Raw genomic sequence first — 22,939 nt, forward strand, 5'->3', positions numbered from 1 at the left:
AAACCCGCACTCAAGCTGGTGACCTTGGGGCTTTGAACCTGGGTCCTCCACATCCCAGTCCGACACTCTATCCACTGTGCCACTGCCTGGTCAGGCTATGTTGTTTTTTCAAAAATACTTTTAGCTAGCCCTTATTATCTTTTCTTCATGTTTCCGTCTTTTAAAAAGTTATTATGCCATGGCCGGGTAGCTCAGTTGGTTAGAGTATAGTTCTACTACACCAAAGTTGTAGGTTCAATACCAGGTCAAGGCACATACAAGAATCAACCAATAAGTGTATAAATAAGTGAAACATCAAATTGATCTTTCTCTCTCTTTCTCTAAAATGAACAATGAAAAAACAAACAAACAAAAAAAGGCTGTCACCCAATATAAATCCTTTCCGTTAAACAAACATTATCAGCCCTGGCTGAATGGCTCAGTTGGTTAGAGCAGCTTCCAATGTGCAGGGGTTGCTGGTTCAATATGGTCAGGACACATACAGAAACAGATTCATGTTTTTGTCTCACTCTCTCTCCATCTCTTCCTCTCTCTCTAAAATCATTCAATAAATTAAAAAAAAAAAAATCCATGGCTGGATAGCTCAGTTAGTTAGAAAGTATGGAGGTTACAGTTTGATCCCAAGCCAGGGCACATATAGGAACAGATTGATATACCTGTCTCTCTATCTCCCTTCCTCTCTTGCTAAATTCAATTAAAAAAAATTTTTTTTTTAACAAGGACAGAGAGAGGGATAGACAGTCAGGAACGGAGAGAGATGAAAAGCATCAATCATCAGTTTTTCGTTGCGACACCTTAGTTGTTCATTGATTGCTTTCTCATATGTGCCTTTACCATGGGCCTTCAGCAGACCGAGTAACCCCTTGCTCGAGCCAGTGACCTTGGGTCCAACCTGGTGAGCTTTTTGCTCAAGCCAGATGAGCCTGTGCTCAAGCTGGCAACCTTGAGGTCTTGAACCTGGGTCCTTCCGCATCCCAGTCCAACACTCTATACACTGCGCCACCGCCTGGTTAGGCAAATAAATAAAATATTTTTAAAAATTAAATAGCCAACTATAATACATTTTTAAGAAATTTAAAAAAACCAAAAACAGCCTGACCTGTGGTGGCGCAGTGGATAAAGCGTCAACCTGGAAATGCTGAGGTCGCCGGTTCGAAACCCTGGGTTTGCCTGGTCAAGGCACATATGGGAGTTGATGCTTCCTGCTCCCCCCCCTTCTTTCTCTCTCTGTCTCTCCCTCTCTGTCTCTCCCTCTCCTCTCTAAAAAAAACAAAAACAAAAACAAAAAAACAACAACAACAAAAACAAAAAACCCCCAAAAAGAACAAACCACTGTATACCCCTCCCTCACTTGTATTAAGAACAATTTTTTTGGCCCTGGCCGGTTGGCTCAGCAGTAGAGCATCGGCCTGGCATGCAGGGGACCCGGGTTCGATTCCCAGCCAGGACACATAGGAGAAGTGCCCATTTGCTTCTCCACCCCCCCTCCTTCCTCTCTGTCTCTCCCTTCCCCTCCCCCAGCCAAGGCTCCATTGGAGCAAGGATGGCCTGGGCGCTGGGGATGGCTCCTTGGCCTCTGCCCCAGGCGCTGGAGTGGCTCTGGTCATGGCAGAGCGTTGCCCATGCAGGGTGGATCCCGGTCGGGCGCATGCGGGAGTCTGTCTGACTGTCTCTCCCCGTTTCCAGCTTCAGAAAAACGCAAAAAAAAAAAAAAAAAAAAAAGAACAATTTTTAAAAAAAACTGAGATATAGTTGACATATAACAGTGTATTACTTTTAGGTGTACAACATAATGATTTTATATTTGTATGTACTGTAAAATGATCACCACCATCAGATTAATTAACATCCATCATCACAAAGTTATAATATTTTTTTATTGTGATGAGAACTTTCAAGAACTCACTTAGCAACTTTCCAATATATTAAAGCACTTCACATTTATAAAATGCTTTGCTGGCTTTGGAATACATTTTTCATTAAAGAATTAGCTGGAGCTAATTCTTTAGCAGTTTTGGAAGCTTTTATGAATGTTGTAATTTTTATAATTTATTTCCATATAAACTATTTTTAATATAATCACTAGAGTTTTCCATCTTTTTTTTTTTCCCCTGAAGCTGGAAACAGCGAGAGACAGTCAGACAGATTCCCACATAAGCCCGACAGGGATCCACCCGGCACGCCCACCAGGGGCGACGCTCTGCCGTGACCAGAGCCACTCTAGCGCCTGGGGCAGAGGCCAAGGAGCCATCCCCAGCGCCCGGGCCATCTTTGCTCCAATGTAGCCCTGGCTGTGTGAGGGGAAGAGAGAGACAGAGAGGAAGGAGGAGGGGGTGGAGAAGCAAATGGGCGCTTCTCCTATGTGCCCTGGCCGGGAATCGAACCCGGGTCCCCCGCACGCCAGGCCGACGCTTTACCGCTGAGCCAACCGGCCAGGGCCTAGAGTTTTCCATCTTAATACAATTACTTTTAACTTAAAACTTACTACCCTTTTTCCCCCCAGTAAATGAGGCCATTTTCTCTTGGATCTCTACTAGGGGGTCCATAAAATCCCTCTCCTTCAGGGAAAGATGAAGAGGAAAAGATAGGATGAGAGGCTCAGACAGAGCCCAACCCACGCATTCTTTTGTATGGCTGCATGATACCCTTCTTTTTTTGTTTGTTTTATACCCTTCTTATGTATCACTTGATTTAGCTACTTCCCTACTGACGGCTATGCATTTCAATTCCAGTACCTTTGCAAGTTTAAACACTGCAGTGATGAACAGCATACTTGTGCACATGTAAATTCTAGAAATGAAGCTGCTGGATCCAAGGGTATGCACACTTAAAACATTAATACATAATTCTTATTTATCCAACAAGTCATCAGACCAATTTCTACTCCCATCAAATGTACCCAACATACCCTCCTGACATATTAATCTTAAGGATAATAAATGAAATATCTGCTGAGACTTCTAAAAAAACTCTATATTCAACTCAAGTACTTACCCATAGGTTCCTTAATGACACCGTAATAATCTGGTGCGTCATTAGGATCCACTGGTTCCAAGAAGGGCCAGGCCATCTTATGAGCCTACAATGCAAACAAAAAAGCCATTCTTAATGTCAGGTGAAAATACTAATCAACTTTCATTTCCCTTGCAGTTACTGCATCAATCAACTCTTAAACTCCAAATGTCTTAAATGGATAGATAATAGTTTATACTGAGATGATTTTTGCTCTAGTCACAAGTTATCTCAGATGGACACACTCTTTAATAATAGTTTCCAAAGGATTGTCTGAGGACCCTGGCATTGGTGGGGGGCACAAGGGAACACTAGCTTAGGAGTCAAGAAAGTTGGCCTGATGATCTTCCAACTGAGCAATGTTGGCACTGCAATCACATCTGTGTGTGTGGAGGTGTTTCCAAGTGCCGAATGGTCACCACTGCTGACTAAGGAGGTGGCAGAGCTGTGAGAGCAGATAACATTCAACCACACACTGAGACTACTGTTCTCCTTTCAGTTCTTTCCATTCTCCTGACAGACTGGGACAGGAGAAAGTGTCACTCAAGCACATAAATCTTGACTACATCTCTAGTATCTGCTGATCTTATAAACCATATCTGCCTCCTTTTGATTTCTACTAAGGGAGGTAAGGCTTTAGCTCAAATCCTTAGATAAGCATTTATATCTCACTAGAATTTAATCAGAATGTTTTTCAATCTCTGGTGATGGGGTCAAGTTTTTTCTTTAAAAAAATTTTTTTTTTTTACAGAGAGAGAGTCAGAGAGAAGGATAGACAGGAATGGAGAGAGACGAGAAGCATCAATCATTAGTTTTTCATTGCGCATTGCAACACCTTAATTGTTCATTGATTGCTACCTCATATGTGCCTTGACCGCGGGTCTTCAGCAGACCAAGTAACCCTTGCTTGAGCCAGCGACCTTGGGCTCAAGCTGGTGAGCTTTTTCTTCAAACCAGATGAGCCCTCGGTCAAGCTGGCGACCTTGGGGTCTCGAACCTGGGTCTTCTGCATCCCAGTCTGATGCTCTATCCACTGCGCCACTGCCTAGTCAGGCTTAAAATTTTTATTTATTTATTCATTTTAGATAAGAGAGGGAATGGGGGGTGGAGCAGGAAGCATCAACTCCCGTATGCGCCTTGACCAGCAAGCCCGGGGTTTTGAACCAGGAACTTCAGTGTTCCAGGTTGATTCTTTATCCACTGTGCCACCACAGGTCAGGCCAATAAAGTTTTCTTTAAAAATAAAATTTAGGTTAAAAACTGAGTCATGGTCCTGGCCAGGTTGTTCAGTGGATAGAGCATCATCCCAGTGCTGCAAGGTTGCAGGTTCAACCCCCAGTCAGGGCACACAGGAGAAGCAACCAACCATTATACAACTAAAAGGGAACAACTATGTGGAACAATGAGTTGGTGCTTCTTTCTCTCTGTCTCTCTTTTTCTCTCCCTCCCTCCCTTCACCCATCCACTGCCCCCAAATCAATGGGGAAAATTTTCACACGGGGTCATTTCACCTTCAAATTACCATATACACTAGCTTCTCACCTGTAAAGAACGCAGCACCCTCTTCAAACCCTCATAGTCTTTCTCTGTTAGTGGTGTGAGCACTGTCATGGCATCCTCGGTTGACTGGCACTGTGGACAGACATACTCATCAATGAGCTCTGCCTCACTCTGCAAGATGCCAACGCAGCGCCCATGGTACCAATTCTGACACCGGTCACAGCCAATATAAAATCTGCAAGGTCCGAAATGGAAATGTGAGTTCAAAAACAGATGGGATCATATTACTTATAACTTACTTTAAAAAAACATGCACCTGAAAATATTCTAACCCTGGGACATAAAATAGATTTAGTATTATAATTGTTTAATACTTTTGAAGATTGACATTCCTATGTGTTAATTTAGTATTTCTGATATTAAATATAAGCATTAAAAGTTTATTAAAAACACTGTATAATATTAGAGAACCAATACAAAGAAAATGGAAAGCATTTTAATTGACTTTAAAGCTCAAAACAAAATAAAGCCAAAAAACTTTCAACAAGTACCCTATCATATGGGAAGCTGATATTGGCCACCCAACTGAGATTTCAAAATCCTATAAGCTAAAAACAGAGTCTCAGAGCTGGTATCCAAATTAGTATTTTCCTAACCTACAAGAAAGCGCCATTTCAAACACTGACGAAGTCCAAACAAGTCAAGCTATTTTAATCTGATTAATTTCTATATTACATATTGAAGAATCAAGTCTACCATTAAACCATATTTTTCGCAATGAATCTCAAACATTCACTATGAAGCAACATAAATTTTGAAGGGGAGGTAAAGAGGGAAGAAGAGAAAAAATACTGGAAAGGAAATTGTAATGTAAGTGTAAAATTTATGCAGAAAATATCTTGCTTTTTATTTTAAAATAAATAAGTAACCAGTCAGAGCAATTTGGCTTCCTAAATTATTAAATATGATGCTCTTATTGGAACTCACTGTGACTCATCATAAGGTGTTCTGCAGATACAGTACAATTCCTCACTGCTGCCCTCTTGTGCCCGTTTACAATCATTACAGATGTACACATCCATTTTCTTAGCCTCCTTTTCTGTGATGCCAACACATTCTCCATGATACCAGTTAGTACAAAGATCACAGCCAATATAGAACCTAAAAGTGTTCACAATGAAAATGACAATGTAATTGTCATTTTGAGCGGCATGATACTTAAATCTGTCTTTCCTGTCCTGATTCACTTTCTTACAGGATAACTTTCTGCAATGAAGACAGCTAAACATCCTGAATCCGACCATTCTACCCCTGGCAAACTATAGCATCTGACTCTGTATCAAATGTGAAAACATAAAGTCACTCACATCAATTTCAACAAACACACTGTTGAGTGAAATATGAGTCTTTATAAACATACTGGAATTTGAAAAAATAAAGAACACATTGATGGTAATGTCTGCCTCTTAATGAATGTGTGTGAAACTGTAACAGGCACAAAAACCAAAGCCAAAGAATCAAAGACTTACATCTGTCAAACCTATGCCACAGAAGCCATTTCAAAATCAGGGCTATTCCTTAGATAGGTTTGAAAATGTATCTCACAATTTAAATTGGAAAACAAAGCAAAGCGCAAACACCAAGTAGAAGTTACACTGGAAGGAACATGCAGGTCAGCCAGATGTAGACGACAGAGGGTCAAAATATGATATGAAGAAGAAAACTAAAAAGATACATGTAGTGATTCAATTTCTACCAAGTTTTCTAAATAAACATTGGAATTTAATCTAATTGTGACAGATAATGACATGGGCCAATTTTTCAGTTAATGTATGTGTGACAATGTGGAGAGTGCCCAGGTTAATTAACTGTAAGGAGCTAACTGTAAGGAGCTGCTTCAATTCAAAACCAGGGATAAACAGTGCAGAGTGCTGTAAAGAGAGTTATCCAAAATGGCGAGAGGTTCTACAGTATTAGGCAAGGTGGGAAAATGTGAGTGTGTAGTAACTGTGAGCCTGTCACATACAGTTAAGCCTCAAGGCTTCTGTAATATAAAGTCCCAAATGACAAAATGGAAAGTGTCTCTATGACAAACACACAGTGTATCTAAATGTGGTGACAGGCACTGTGTAGAAATACCGTGTCAAAGTCACAGAAAGAATTAGTATGGACCACAGCGAACCAGATTGGCCTTGCCGAAACCACTGGTTCTAGCAAAGTGTTTCTTGATCTGTTCACCTAGAGAAATAGAAGTAGTCCTCAAGCTTCATGAACTTTATGAACATTAGGGAGTAATACACATTTGTGTGGTTTATCCTATTACCACTAACTTTTTCCTTTTGCATTAATGACTCTTGCATGATTTTCACTGCCACAGGGGTCTTCAACATGTTTCTGTATGTTGCCTTCACCAGAGGGTGGGCTGTATGTTCTGGAAGTTCAGGACTTAATTTCAAGTTTTAGTCACTCTCACTAGATTCTTAAACCGACCTACTCTGGTATAAAAGATTACAAAATACTCCTTAAGAAACTCCCTTTATCTCATTCGACTCAAACAGGGAGTGAATGAACCAGGTATACTGAAATGTTAAAAATGACAAACTTAAAAATATGAAATATCCACAAAATAATGAGGCAGTCTCAATACAATGAGTATGAACATGTGTGCCTCATTTTATGCAACTCAAACATTATATGAAATAAATTTCTGTGATTTTAATATTTTAAACAGGCCAAGAAAGACTGTTATTTAAAGAAATTTCATAAGCAGAACTTTATGTAAAGAGTAAATCACATTCTGTTTTGTTCTACGAGTCATTTAGTATCTTTTGCTTAAAGGGAGGCACACTTGTATTAGACTGAAGGAAAAATCAGTTGCTAGGGCTCCACTTTTTACATTATGTATAATTTCCAATACAATAAGACAATGAAAAGTGAAAATGCCTAAACTGATCTGTGTTTAATTCAACACAGAGCTAAGTCAACCAACAGAAATTTTTGATCTTGCACTTGCACATTATAATTTAAATTAAATAGCACCACCGAAGCAGATTTAAGGTTGCACCTTAAACATCATTAAAGAGAGAATTTTGTTTTAGAAATTGATTAGGCATCCACGTAAGACAGACATTCAGCATTCTTAATTCTAAGTGATCATTTTTTTTTTAGCAAAATCAAAAACTTTTCAGTACTGTAAAAAATACTGTGATTAATTCTGACTTTAAAATGCCAGCCTACATTATAATGTTCAATATGGAAGCTAAACAGTTAAATGATAATGATTTAAACATAAAACTACATTTATAAAAATAAACAAACAAAACTACCTTTATACATTAGTATTTCTAACATCTCGTATCTATTACCAAGTATAAGTCACAACTGTCAAAAACAGCTTCCAGCTGCCATGTTCATCAAATGTTTGAGTGTCCTACTTGAGGAATAAATGGAACAGTTGAGGGTAAATGGAACAGTTTTGTACTTTTCTTTTTCCCAAATAAGTAGTAACTTTGACAAAAATAATGTTGTCACATCATTCCAGCAATGTTATCACTTGCTTATAATTAAATAATAAAAACCCAAAGCCACTCAAACCTCTTGCACCATTCATATTCACATAAGTCTCTAGAATTTGATGGTCAGGGCTGTGAACAGTTTCTACACAGGATGCTCAGAGCTCGGCAACAACAGCAGTACAACTCCTTGTCAGGTAGAATTATTGATTGATATTTGGAGTTAATCCAGAAATAAGAGGAGAGAGCCAAGGAGCAACAGAAAGCTTGTTTTTGACAGAAAAGAATATGAAAGAGAAACACGAATCATGAACATAGGAAATAAAATTTTTACTTGCTAGTGTCAAAGTTAAGAATAAGAGATGCATGACCAGAGATGAAATGCTATTATTCCTCTTACTTTTAACTATTCCCATTTATGTTGCTGCCAATATACTCATTTTGCTCAAAACTGGGAAGAATAATGGCTAAACTTTAAGAGAATAAAGTAGAGCTCAAAGGATCTACTCACTTCGATTCATCGTAAGGCGTTTTACAGATACAGTAAAGCTTTGTGTCCTTCTTCGTTTCCTTGGAGGTAGTAGAAATCATTTTCTTCTTCTTGGACTTGGAGCTGGAGTCTCTTTCCTCTTCCCGCTTTCTCTTCTGGGAGGCCACCAGCAGCGTGGCCGTGGCCTGAGAGCCCGTGTTCTGTGGGGGAGGGGGCGGTGGCAGCAGTGGCAGTGGCAGAGGAGGAGGAGAAGGCGAAGGGGCTGGAGGGGCTGCAGGGGGTGTGACAGCGGCTGCTGTGGCTTGCACCATTTCTTTTTCTTTCTTAATTTTCAGGTCTCTCTTGAGCTCTTCCTAGTGTCAATTAAAGACAACACAAGACTATCATTTGACTTATGTAAATGTACAACCTGGACAGAAGATATCACATGGCCTCCCATGTCAAAATAGCTCCATGTGAGGGAGCTGTTGTCATTCCAAGCACCCATGTTCTTACTATAACCCAAACCCAATTAAAACAACTGGAAATGGAAGATAAACGTGATGCAACAACTAGAGAGCTGCTAGGCGTTCTCAAAGGAGATCTGACAGAACAGCGCACATTTGTCTAACAAGAACGGCCCCTCCAACTTGCCCACCCCGTTCTGGTCATCTCAGCTGTGGCTCAGGGTGTGATCTGTGTCCTTGTCCATTCGCTGCTTTCTTCTTGCCACTGCCCTTCGTGTCCACAGAATGAGACCGAACATGAACTGAATGTTATACTCAAATTGGTCAGCGCAAAGCAGAATGCGAGACCACCTTGCCTTGTTTTCTACACAGCTATGTCTAGAATTTAAGGCTGCAAGGAGTGCATTATATTACTACAGATTTTGCCATAAATTAAAATCTTTATTTTTTTTTACATGACCAAGCTTTTAAGTATCACACATATTCTAATAATAAATCTGAATGACCCTGGCTTAATAAATCCATTTCCTCCATGTAGTCTAGATGATCTGGAGAGAAGATAAGCTCTGTGACTATTCAACAGCCCTCCTCTATTTAAAAAGAGAGTGTAAACTTTTTCCTAGGGAAGTAAATTTTGAGTTTTATTTTTGTAAATATGGGTTTATGACACAATGCTAGGACAGCAGGAAAATACTTTGATCCCACCTTCAAGAACATACCAATGAAAGTCAACTATAAAAAACTACATATGTAGAATATAAATGTCTATATGGAATGGAAACACACTATGAACAGGGCTAGAACTGCAGGCCTGCTGGGCCCCAGATCCAGAAGAAGGAAGTGGCAGCCCAACAACAGTGCCAGGAAGAAGGGAACTCAAGCTTCACATGAGGTGAGGAGCAAGAAGGATCCCCATTCCATGTTAAGGTTTGGCTGGCTAAAATGGGCTTCAAGAGAAGAAAGAAAAGAAAGAAAGAAAAGAAAAGAAAAGAAAAGAAAAGAAAAGAAAAGAAAAGAAAAGAAAAGAAAAGAAAAGAAAAGAAAAAAAAAGAAAACTCCTCTAGCCTGACCAGGCGGTGGTGCAGTGGATAGAGCGTCGGACTGGGATGCGGAGGACCCAGGTTCGAGACCCCAAGGTTGCCAGCTTGAGCGCGGGCTCATCTGGTTTGAGCAAAAGCTCACCAGCTTGGACACAATGTGGCTGGCTCAAGCAAGGGGTTACTCGGTCTGCTGAAGGCCAGTGATCAAGGCACATATGAGAAAGCAATCAATGAACAACTAATGTGTCGCAATGCGCAACGAAAAACTAATGATTGATTCTTCTCATCTCTCTGTTCCTGTCTATCTGCCCCTGTCTATCCCTCTCTCTGACTCTCTGTCTCTGTAAAACAAACAAACAAAAAAACTCCTCCAAGTTAAAATACCAAATGCAAAATCAAATAAAAACATGTAATGTGAAAAAAAGACTACCACCAAAATCAGTAAATGAATCTCCATATGAAATTAATTTTATAACCTAATTTTAATGCCTGGCCTGTGGTGCTGCAGTGGATAGAGCATCGACCAGGGACACTGAGGTTGGACTTGCCTGGTCAAGGCACATCCAACATGTAACAAGCAAGCAATGAACAACTAAAGTGAAGCAACTGAGTCCATACTTCTCACTCCCACCTCCTCCTCCCTCTGTAAAATCAATAATTAAAGTTTTAAAAATAAATAAAACAATTTTGATCAAAATTTTATAATACATATGTTTGAGATATTCAAAAGAAGCAAAGGAAGGTATAAGTTCTATTGAAAAATGAGTAAATTATTTTATCAAAAAGACAAGCAGAGGGGGATGAAGGATGGATGAAAGATGGAACACAGGACATTTTTAGGTCAGTGAAATTTTTTTTTTATTTTTTTTATTTATTCATTTTTAGAGAGGAGAGAGAGAGGGAGAGAGAGAGACAGAGAGAGAGAAGTGGGGAGGAGCTGGAAGCATCAACTCCCATATGTGCCTTGACCAGGCAAGCCCAGGGTTTCGAACCGGCAACCTCACCATTTCCAGGTTGACGCTTTATCCACTGCGCCACCACAGGTCAGGCCTCAGTGAAACTTCTTTACAATACTGTAATGACATGCTTCTGTATTCTGTATGTGATATGGATACATGACATTGTGCCTTGTGAAAGACAAAGAACTATGTAACTCACAATTGAAACCGCATGTGAACTAGAGCCTTCAGTTCACAATGCGTTAATATGCGCACAGCAACTGAAACAAGTGTGCCACACTAATTCAGGATGCTAATAACAGGAAAAACGGAGAACGTTAATTTCTGCATAATTTTCCTCTAAATTTAAAACTGCCTTAAAAATCAAGTCGATTTAAAAAAAGACAAACAGAAATGATATAAGAACAGATAGATATAACCTGACCAGGTGGTGGTACAGTGGGTAGAGAGTCGGTCTGGAATGCTGAGGACCCAGGTTCAAAACCCCAAGGTCACTGGCTTGAGTGTGGGCTCACCAGCTTGAACACAGGGTCACTGGCTTGAGCAAGGGGTCACTAGCTCAGCTGGAGTCCCCCAGTCAAGGCACATATGAGAAAGCAATCAGAGAACAACTAAGGTGCTGCAACAAAGAATTGATGCTTCTCATCTTTATCCCTTCCTGGTTGTCCGTTTGTCCCTCTCTCTCTCTTGCTTAAAAAATTTTTTTAAAAGTACAAAGAACCATGCTGCAGATGGCTTTTCCAGTCTACCTGAATCATTACCAGCTAGAAGCAGCGGTCACTGGGACTTGGATGTGAGCTGCAAAGTATACAATTGTGATAACAATTCCAGTGCCATGCGGACTTTTCCTGGATGTGGACTTTTCCTGGACTCCTGCTCCTTGTGACAGCTCCTTACGGACTGAACTGGGGTTGGGTTGCATTTGCAGGGATCTAGAATAGTGTTGGTGCCAATTTGGACTTGGTGAACATGTTAAGGACACTACTCTTTTATGGATTGTTGTTGTATTGGCCAAGAGTTTGCTTAAAGGCTTTAATCCATAAAGCATTGACCTGGAAATGCTGAGGTCACCGGTTCGAAACCCTGGGCTTGCCTGGTCAAGGCACCTATGGGAGTTGATGCTTCCAGCTCCTCCCCGCTTCTCTCTGTCTCTCTCTCCTCTCTCTCTCCTCTCTCTCTGTCTCTCTTTCGCCCTCTGTAAAAATGAAATAAATAAATAAAAAATTAAAGGCTTTAATCACTGTAAAAAAAATAGAAGACTGGATAAAGAAGATGTGGCACATATACACTAGGGCAGGGGTCTCAAACTCGCGGCCCGCAGGCCACATGCGGCCCGGCCACCAATTTTGTGCGGCCCGCAGACTAATCAAACTTCATGGATTAGTTTGCGGGCCGCACAAAATTGGTGGGCGGGCTGCGAGTTTGAGACTCCTGCACTAGGGTATGCTACTCAGCCATATGTAATGATGACATCAGATCATTTACAACAAAATGGTGGGATCTTGATAACATTATATGGAGTGAACTAAGTAAATCAGAAAAAAACAAGAACTGCATGATTCCATACATTGGTGGGACATAAAAACGAGACTCTTTAAGAGACATGGACAAGAGTGTGGTGGTTATGGGGGGGGGGAGGGGAGGAAGGAGAGGGGAAAGGGGAGGGGCACAAAGAAAACTAGATAGAAGGTGATGGAGGACAAACTGACTTTGGGTGATGGGTATGCAACATAATTGAATGACAAGATAACCTGGACATGTTTTCTTTGAATATATGTACCCTGATTTATTGATATCACCCCATTAAAATTAATAAAAATTTATTTATAAAAAAAGTACAAAGAACCAATCAAATATCTTGAAAATAAAAAATAAAATCATTATAATTAAAAAATATTTTTCAAATGTTAGTCCATATACATTTCAATGTTGCCCTTCAAAGTAAATTATCCTAGCAATAAATTCAAGTTAAAGTTATGCTGAATATTTACATTTTTTCAAAGATTTATTGACTTGAGAGAGAGAGAGAAAGGGGGAGGAAGGGTGCACAGGAAGCATCAACTCGTAGCAGTTGTTTCTCAGACATGCCTTGACCAGGCAAGCCCAGGGTTTTGAATCAGAGACCCCAGTATTCCAGGTCAATGCTTCATCCACTGTGCCACCACAGGCCAGGAGAATTTCTTTTTTTTTGGTGACAGAGACAGAGAGAGACAAAGAGAAGGACAGACAGGGACAGACAGACAGGAACAGAGAGAGATGAGAAGCATCAATTCTTCATTGTGGTACCTTAGTTGTTCAATGATTGCTTTATCATATGTGCCTTCACCAGGGGGCTACAGCAGACCAAGTGACCCCTTGCACAAACCAGATGACCCCGCGCTCAAGCTGGTGACCTCGGGGTCTTGAACCTGGGTCCTCTGCATCCCAGTCCGATGCTGTATCCACTGCACCACTGCCTGGTCAAGTTTTTCCTCTTTTTTTAAAGATTTTATTTGCCCTGGCAGGATAGTTCAGTTGATAGGGTATGGTCAGAAAGAACTGAGGTTACAAGTTTGATCCCCATTCAGGGCACATACAAGAAACAGATTGTTGTTCCTGTGTCTTTCTCTCTCCACCTTCCTCTCTCTCTAAAATTAATAAAATAAACATTAAAAAAAAGTTTAAAGAATAAAAATTTTTTAAAAATTTATTGATTTTACAGGGGAAGGCAGAGAGAAGTATCAACTCATAGTCGCTTCACTTTTGTTGTTCATTGCTTGCTTACTGCTTGTTGGATGTGCCTTGACTGGGCAAGCCCAGGGTTTCAAACTGGTGACCTCAGTCCTCCGGGTCCATGCTCTATTCATTCTGTTACCACAAGCCAGAAATCAGGTATTTTCCTAAAGTACAATTTTTCTTCTTCATTAGATAATATATTGTCAAAGAAAACACCATGACTGTACAACAGAATATTCACAACAGTAGTAACATTTTTTAAACGGTTCTATAGTGTATTGAATGCCAAAAAAAGTTCAATATACGTTGTCTCCAGTGTGACTGTTTTGTATAAAATGTGTTTACATGAATATAAAATAATATAAACAAAGTATATTCTAAGATTATTTTTAAATGGTAATCTGTTAGCAGTATGGACTTACAGATAATTTTTACTTGTTGACTAAAGGTAACTGCTTTGAAAGACATCTGACTGAGTTTATGTGTATGAGTATAAATATTTCCCCACTTTGTGCAGAATATGGAGCAGGAACAGTTTCCAAAATACCCAAATGTTAAGTACTTGTTGGATGTATTGAATGGATACATCACATTATCAGTACTATTCTGCAATCTGCATTTTTTATTCAAATATTTCTGAGAATATTTCATTAAAATATTTATGAGAATTTACTCAAAGAATTAAAAACAAAAATGCACCAATCCTACATTGGCAGTCCAAAATGTGAACACCTCTAAAGGTATTTAGAACAGTGGGTATCAACTGAGGGTAGTAATGCTAGCTCTGGAGAGGGTTTGAGAATGTACATGGAGGGGACAGGTCACTCCTTTGGTTGTCACAATGAAGGAAAAGAAACGAGTGTTTGAAACCCAATGCTAAACGTCCTACACAGTGTAAAAAAGTGGCTGCTTCTTTGTGGAGTTTGGGCTGATTCCAGATTTTGTTACTATTGGTATTCACTATGACCTTGCTCATACATCCTGCCTAGTTGTTTCTTAGATGGTTCTAAAAGTAAAATGATGGGTCAAAGAATATTCACAGGTTTGTTTGTTTTATAAAGGTGAGAGGAGGGGTGATAGTGAGGCAGACTCTTGCATGCGCCAAGACCAGGAGCCACTAGCAACCCTGTCTAGGGATGATGCGAGTACTGAGCTATTTTTAGTGCCTGAGGCTGACATGATCTGACCAACTGAGCTATCCTCTTAGCACCTGGTGCCACACTCAAAACAACTGAGCCGGGCCCTGGCCGGTTGGCTCAGCAGTAAAGCGTCGGCCTGGCGTGCAGGAGTCCCGGGTTTGATTCCTGGCCAGGGCACACAGGAGAAGCGCCCATCTGCTTCTCCAACCCTCCCCTTCTCCTTCCTCTCTGTCTCTCTCTTCCCCTCCCGCAGCCGAGGCTCTACTGGAGCAAGGATGGCCCAGGTGCTGAGGATGGCTCTGTGGCCTCTGCCTCAGGCGCTAGAATGGCTCTGGATGCAACAGAGCGATGCCCCAGAGGGGCAGAGCATCGCCCCCTGGTGGGCATGCCGGGTGGATCCTGGTCGGGCGCATGCGGGAGTCTGTCTAATTCCCCATTTCCAGCTTTGGAAAAATGAACCCCCCCCCCCAAAAAAAAAACAACTGAGCCACTGGCTGCGAGAAGGAAGAGGGAGAAAAGGGAGAGATCGAAGAGGAAGAAGCAGATGGGTGCATCTCCTCTGTGCCCTGACTGGGAATCAAACCCGGGACATTCATACATTGGGCTAACACTCTATCCACTGAACTGCTGGCCAGGGCCTAGTATTCACATTTTATAGACTTTTCATACATATCAGTGAAATTTTCTATAGAAATACATGGAATTTTCTCAAAAAAAAAAAAAAGTACTGTAATTTCTTTCATTATTAGGGTGAATATCTTTTTGTTTACTGATATTTGATATTGTTAGATTTGAAAACTATGTTTCTTACACAGTCTACTACTAGTTTGTTTAAATATCAGCTTTATTGAAGAATAACTGAAAACATTATAGAATGTTTAAACTGTACATTAGTGATTTGATTTACATGTATATTGTGAAAGTACTCTCATCTAGTTAGTGTTATCTTTTTCTTATTGACCAAATTAAGTGCTCTTTAAATTTTAGGAATACCAATTTTGTCATAAATGTTATATATTTTTTCTTGTCTGTTTTACTATATTGTTGATGGTATTCCTTTTCTACAAATATTTTTCTCTTATCTCATCAAATCTATCATTTTCCTTTGTGCATTTAAAATATGTAACTCTTAAGAGTGGTTTTTCTCATTCCAAGATTGCAAAAATGACATCATGTTTTTGTCTGTTATTTTTGTGATTTTTATTTTTTTACTCTAAAATTTTTATCTATAAAATATATCTTAAAATGGGAGGTAGCGTATTATATAATCTGTTGCTTCAGTGAACGGTCTCTTGTTTACTACACTTTGACAGCGGTTGTAGTCCTGACATTGAGTACCTGACTGAATTTTCTCATAAATTTTAATAATTTTTCTGAGGATTTTGATATAATAACCATATCATACACAATAACAATTTAATCATTTTTTGTTTTTCTTGGCTTAAATTATCTAGAATTTCCATATATGCTAAATACCAATGTTGATTTTGTTACTGTGATCTGGTTCCTTACATTAGTGGGAAGATCTCTAAAAACAGAGTGATGTTGATTTGGAGTCTGATCCTTCCTAAAATAGACAAGGCACTTTAAGGAATGGTTTATATAGCCTATTTCGCTTATAAAAAAACGGTTTAATATGTATGTATAGATGTTTTCTTTCATTTCTCAGTAACTTCCCCAAGTAAACAGAGGACAAGCAATGCCTGCCAGGTCATAAACCAAGGAAGAAACACCTTATTTAATGGGCACACATTATTTTTCATTTTGTCATTTCCACTACCTCAGTTTCTCTAACTTTCTCATGAAACTTCGCTTCTCACAACCTTTTTTTTTTTTTTTTTGTATTTATCCAAAGTTAGAAGCAGGGAGATAGTCAGACAGACTCCTGCATGCACCTGACTGGGATCTACCCGGCATGCCCATCAGGGGGCGATGCTCTGCCCATCTGGGGTGTTGCTCCACTGCAGCTGGAGCCATTCCAGCACCCGAGGCAGAGGCCATGGAGCCATCCTCAGCATCCAGGCCAACTTTGGTCCAGTGGAGCCTTGGCTGCAGGAAGAGAAGAAAGAGACAGAGAGGAAGGAGAGGGGGAAAGGTGGAGAAGCAGATGAGCGCTTCTCCTGTGTGCCTTTACCAGGAATCGAACCCAGGACTTCCACATACCAGGCCGCCACTCTACCACTGAGCCAACTGGCCAGGGCCTCCTCACAACTTTTGACAAGACTATGCCATAGTGAAGAAAAGCTATTCCCAAGAGATTAATCAAATGTTTTAGTCTATAGACTAACTTCTTAGAGTGCCTAGTTTAGAGATTACAATAGTTTGAAATAAGACCTCTTGAGTGTCCTACAACTTTTTTTTTTTTTTTTTTCTTTTACAGAGACAGAGAGTGAGTCAGAGAGAGGGCTAGACAGGGACAGACACAGGAACGGAGAGAGATGAAAAGTATCAATCATTAGTTTTTCATTGCACATTGCAACACCTTAGTTGTTCATTGATTGCTTTCTCATATGTGCCTTGACCGTAGGCCTTCAGCAGACCGAGGAACCCCTTGCTGGAGCCAGCAACCTTGGGTTCAAGCTGGTGGGCTTTTGCTCAAACCAGATGAGCCCGAGTTCAAACTGGCGATCTCGGGGTCTCGAACCTGGGTCCTCGGCATCCCAGTCTGATGCTCTATGCACTGCACCACTGCCTGGTCAGGTCAACTTTTTACTAAATACACAAAAATGTAAATTCTAGAAAGCAAGGTGAAATTTTATGCTTACCCAAAATTTCAAGGGAAAAAGAGAAAATTAGATGCTAAAAACTGGACACAAAGGAAAGGAAACACCTCTCACCTGCACCTCAATTTGTAGGTCTTTGTCCAAGAGTGCTCTTTTTTTCAGAATCTCAGCTTTGAGCTGTTCCTTGTGTTTGAAGAGCAGTGCGGAGAGCTTGGTAGCATTCTGCTTGCTTCGTTTCTGTTCCACACTCTCTTCGCGCTTTCGTTTTTTCGCTGCTTGTTTTTCTTCTTTATCTATCTTATCCAAAATATACTTCATCACCTGGTTACAGACAAGCATTCTAGAGAGAAATACACAACCCATGTGATGCTAGGCATTTCATTTTGAAAGGCGTAAGAATAGATTTTTGGATTTCTCTACAGATGATACACCAATTTTCAGTGACTTTCGGAAAGCCTCAAAGAGTGATTCAAAGCAGCTCTGGGGGGCTTCTCATTTTATCAACTTCAATAAAGATTTTAAAATATAAAATCAGAACCTGTGCGTCTGTATGCTAAAGAGACTGATATACAGTGAGACCCTGTTACTGGGTTATAGACATCTTTCCCTACCTTTGATTCTCTTCTCTTTCAGCTGGAGTCATGGTCTTTTTCTGTTTTAAATGTTCTATTACAGCATTATGCTTCATCACCACCTTCAGGACAAAACAAAACCCAAAAGTGCGTATTTTATAATGACTACAAGTTGTTACACAGGTAATAGAAATCTGAGCACAAGTATGTGTTTCCCAAAGAAATTAATTTTCTATCATAATATAAATAAAATGAGAGCTATATGGTCTTGTTGCTTACCATGTGCCGGGCACTGTGCTACTAAGGTAAGCACTTGCCTTATTTATTCCTAACACTGAAAGGTAGAAATAATTTTATAGAGATCCTGTGACAGAATAAAGAACATGGTGTAATTCTAGCCCACCATCATTCTCCAAAGGCCACATTTTTAACATTGCACTCTCTTTCCCCAACCCCATCCGACAAACAGGCTAAGGAGATGAAAGTCAAGACAGGTATTATAATACATAATTCTCAATTTATAGAGTATGCAGTACTCTATAAAGTTGTTAACAGACTAGACATTAATTACTCCAACCACTAAAAAAAGAAAAAGATAATTATATGACATGGCAGAGGTGCTTATTGTTACAACAGCAATATTGTAACATGTAAATGGATCAAATCAACATGTTGTACCTTAAGCTTACACAATGTTACATGTAAAATATATTTCAATGAAAAACATAAGTGCTTCTACATACATGACCTCTCATTTAATCATTACAATGATCTTGGGTGGTGGGAAAGAGGGAGTTTTAGGGAGGGCACAGTTCAGGAGTTAGTAAGTTTCAGGGGCTGTGAATGGGAGATCCAAGAACTGAATGGTCCCATGACATGGGAATACTTGAAATCCACACTCAAACTCCTGACTACTGTCAGGCAGTGAACGCTGTGGATACAAAGAAATTTTTTCCAGTAACACTACAGGATTTATACATGTGACTTCATTTTAAGTAGAACAATTCTTACTCATCTAAATTGACTCACTTCACTAAAATGCTACTACATAATGCCACTTCATAAGTAAGCCATGAAATAATAGTATTTAAAACTTATAAAGGTGTGGCTAGAAATGCAAATGAGTTTAATCAGTCTATAATTTGTTGAGTCTAAATGCAAACTAAGAGATAATACTGTAAATAACTTCAAACAGTTGCTACAATGCCTGAGTGGCTTTAAAACTTCACTAAACCTTCCAGTTCTGTGTTCATGATTCAACTCCTAACTCCATTCTTCCCATCTTGTTCTCCCAAAATGCAGATAATTTTTCTAAAAAACATTGACTACTGCCAACAAAAAGTTCCAAACCATAGTAGTCATTCAATATTTTTGTCAAACCCATGTTGCTTCTAAATTGCAACACCAATGACTTTTGTCTCATTGAAGAAACCTAACACAACCAAAGACTAAGTCTAATGCACAGCACAATAATTCAAGCTACTGAACATGCTGCTTTTACTTAATAACTTTACCTGTTTCTGAATGATTTCACTTTGATTAGAAGCTTGGAGGGTGTGTTCCCGCTTAATTTCTATCTGTTGCTGTTTCTTCTTTTGCTGCTGATCCCTGAGTTGCTGAACCCTTTGCAACTGCTCTTGCACACTGGCTGCCTGCACTGTAACCACATTCTGAATCTGGTGAGTTTGCACAGGACTGCTTTGCTGAATTTGAATAGGTAACTGCAGTTTGATTTGCTGGGGCACACCACCTTGCTGAGCCTGTATCTGAGCCACAACCTGTGACTGGATCTGAGAGAAAACCTGGACTTGTTGTTGCAGCTGAGGCACAGCAATGACTTGGGACTGTGGCTGCTGTACTTGTAGCTGAGGACAGGATGGGGATGAAACAGTAACTTGATTTAACGTTTGTCCTGATGAAAGAGTTTGAGGTGAAGACTGTACCTGGGGTTGTGACTGTGGCTGGCCCTGGGAAGGTATCTGAAGAGATGTATGTGGCTGAATTGGAATCGGTTGTGAACTTGGAGTCTGAACCTGGGACTGCTGTCCAGGAGACACCTGGGATGGAGTTGATGGACGTATTCGAGTCTGTGGTGGACTCTGGACGCGAACAGGAGACTGTCCTTGGACATTACTTTGAGGCTGACATTGAACTGCAACTTGGGGTTTGGATGACTGTGCTTGCGTGGGTTGTGCTTCAGAAGGGACATGAGATACAACAGTTGTTTGGGTCTGAACTTCAGGCCGAGTCTGGACGTCAGGCTGAGCTGGGGATTGGGTCTGGGGCTGGGGCTGAGGCTGGATCTGGGGCTGAGCTGAAGGCTGAGCAGTCTGTGGCTGGGGTTCAGGAGGACACACAATTGATGACTGAGCTGGTGGCAGGGTTTTGGTTTGTTGCACCTGTGTTGGGGGTGATAATTTACTCTGTCTTTGTTCACCTGTACCTGTGAAAGAGAAAAACCATATAATTCTATTACTTTAGAACATGGGTCAGGAACCTTTTTGGTTGAGAGAGCCATGAACGCCACATATTTTAAAACGTAATTCTGTGAGAGCGATATAATGACCCATGTACGTTACACATTATCCAATAAAAATGTGGTGTTGTCCAGGAGGACAGCTGTGATTGGCTCCAGCCACCCGCAACCATGAACATGAGCGGTAGGAAATGAATGGATTGTAATACATGAGAATGTTTTATATTTTTAACGTTTTTGGTTTTTTTATTAAAGATTTGTCTGTGAGCCAGATTCAGCCATCAAAAGAGCCACATGTGGCTCATGAGCCATAGGTTCCCAACCCCTGCTTTAGAACATAAGACTGAGGTTAAAAAAAAATTGGATGGGCATTTTCTAACTGTGAGAATCCTGCACTTCAATATAAAAGATCGATGCCTTAGAAAGGCTCCATTTAGGCCCTGGCCGGTTGGCTCAGGAGTTGAGCGTTGGCCTGGCATGTGGAAGTCCCGGGTTTGATTCGGCACACAGGAGAAGCGCCCATCTGCTTCTCCACCCTTCCCCCTCTCCTTTCTCTCTCTCTCTCTCTCTCTTTTCCTCTCCTGCAGCCAAGGCTCCATTGAGGCAAAGTTGGCCTGGGCGCTGAGGATGGCTCCATGGCCTCTGCCTCAGGAGCTAGAATGGCTCCGGTTGCAGCAGAGCAACGCCCCAGATGGGAAGAGCATTGCCCCCTAGTGGGCATGGCAGCTGGATCCCAGTTGGGTGCATGTGGGAGTCTGTCTGACTGCCTCCCCGCTTCTCACTTCAGAAAAATACAAAAAGAAAGGTTCCATTTAGACATGCTTGGGTCAAGACTCTTATTTGGGGAGCATGGGCCCTGTTGTATGGCCGTTTTCTGCACACTTTGTCAACTCTCCAGAAAACTAGTTTCTACAGTAAGGCGCAGCCTCTGGAAATCAGCTAGATCTTTTGGCCCAGGCAGGTGCTAACCCTCATTTTTTTTCTGATGGCATGGTGACAGTTAGTGACAATAGCTTGCAGAAGGCCAACAAAGTGGTTCTGAACCTGCATCTCTCACTCGTATGTTATGAGCTGGATCTCTCTACCCGCACTGAGATTAACCCCATGATTCAGTTAGTGCTTATAAGGCTGGGCAAGGAATGTGAGCATCATTACAATGGAACCCACCCCCACCTCCCTTTCTATATATTTTATGAGGAGTGAAGGTAACAGGAGTCTGTTAGAATTAGAGATTTTATTGAGATTGTGAGGCTGACCAGCCAAATGTTAAGCTGATTGGCTTAAGGTATACTCCCCAACAAAGACAAGCACTGGTCCCTTGTCCCCTCTATTACCCCAGCAACTTGTGGCAATAACATGCAGTGCTTCCCATAAACCCCAAGTTCTACCTGCGGCGGTTGTGGAAACAGTGGTGGTTGTGGCGGTGCTGGCTGTTGTGGCTGTTGTCACCAAGGGGGTAAAGAGGAACCGCTGAACAGTACCATTTGGCATTGCAGCCTGCATCAGCTGCTGTCCAGGCCCTGGAAGTATAGTCACCCCTTGAGGTATCAACTGCAATTGCCCGGTAGTTTGACCTTGTCCTTGAATTACTACTGTCAAACCTTGATTGCCACCCTATGGAAAAAACAGACAACACATAAACAGTATTCAAACCATCAATAAGTATACCATTCGTATGTTAAAAAATTCTATAATATAATAAAAACATTCTTTGAATGTGTATGGAATGACACCAGGTAGAAATTAGATAAGCTAAAATAAGAATATTTCTTTAAGAAGAATAATGCTCTTTATTGGAAAAATCAAGAGCTAACAATCCAGAGTTCTAGTCCAAGCTCTCTAAACAGATGGCCAGGAGTCTGTCAGTAAGTAACATCACTATTCCAGATCTAAATCCTCCAAATTATAAGATACAGTACTCCCCTTTATCCATGGTTTTGCTTTCTGTAATTTCAGTTACCCATGGCCAACTTCTGTATGGGTATATTAAATGGAAAATTCCAAAAATAAATGATTCACAGTTTTAGGGGGGATTTTTTTGTTTCTTGTTTTTATTATTATTATTTTTTTATTTAGCGAGAGGAGGGGAGGCACAGACAAACTCCCACATGCACCCCAACCAGTATACACTTGGCATGCCCACTAGGGGGCGATTCTCTGCCCATCTGAGGCCCTTGCTCCATTGCAACCGGAGCCATCTTTTTAGCGCCTGTGGTGGAGGCCAAGGAGCCAATCAGTTCCAACTGAGCCATGACTACAGGAGGGAAGGAGCAGAGAGAAGAAAGACGGGGAAGGGGTGGAGAAGCAGATGGGTGCATCTCCTGTGTGCCCTGACCAAAAATTGAACCGGGGACA

At 40.8% G+C, this 22,939-nt stretch overlaps 1 protein-coding gene across 3 annotated transcripts in view; it reads right to left on the bottom strand.

The window, feature by feature from the left end:
- The window catches only part of BPTF (bromodomain PHD finger transcription factor), a 182,298-nt gene that overhangs the window by 13,508 nt on the left and 145,851 nt on the right, over window positions 1-22,939 (bottom strand). For 2 of the 3 annotated variants that reach the window (XM_066235077.1, XM_066235078.1), the window contains exons 23-30: window positions 21,973-22,198; window positions 19,623-20,551; window positions 18,148-18,230; window positions 17,651-17,876; window positions 8,536-8,867; window positions 5,500-5,673; window positions 4,555-4,747; window positions 2,995-3,079 (exon numbers count right to left, since the gene is read on the bottom strand). In XM_066235077.1, coding sequence (XP_066091174.1) covers window positions 2,995-3,079; window positions 4,555-4,747; window positions 5,500-5,673; window positions 8,536-8,867; window positions 17,651-17,876; window positions 18,148-18,230; window positions 19,623-20,551; window positions 21,973-22,198 — 2,248 coding nt within the window. The remainder of the gene's footprint in view (window positions 1-2,994; window positions 3,080-4,554; window positions 4,748-5,499; window positions 5,674-8,535; window positions 8,868-17,650; window positions 17,877-18,147; window positions 18,231-19,622; window positions 20,552-21,972; window positions 22,199-22,939) is intronic. The other variant, XM_066235079.1, reaches the window with a different exon arrangement.

This window comes from Saccopteryx bilineata, chromosome 6 (genome assembly GCF_036850765.1).
Source record: "Saccopteryx bilineata isolate mSacBil1 chromosome 6, mSacBil1_pri_phased_curated, whole genome shotgun sequence".
Classification (NCBI taxonomy): Eukaryota; Metazoa; Chordata; class Mammalia; order Chiroptera; family Emballonuridae; genus Saccopteryx; species Saccopteryx bilineata.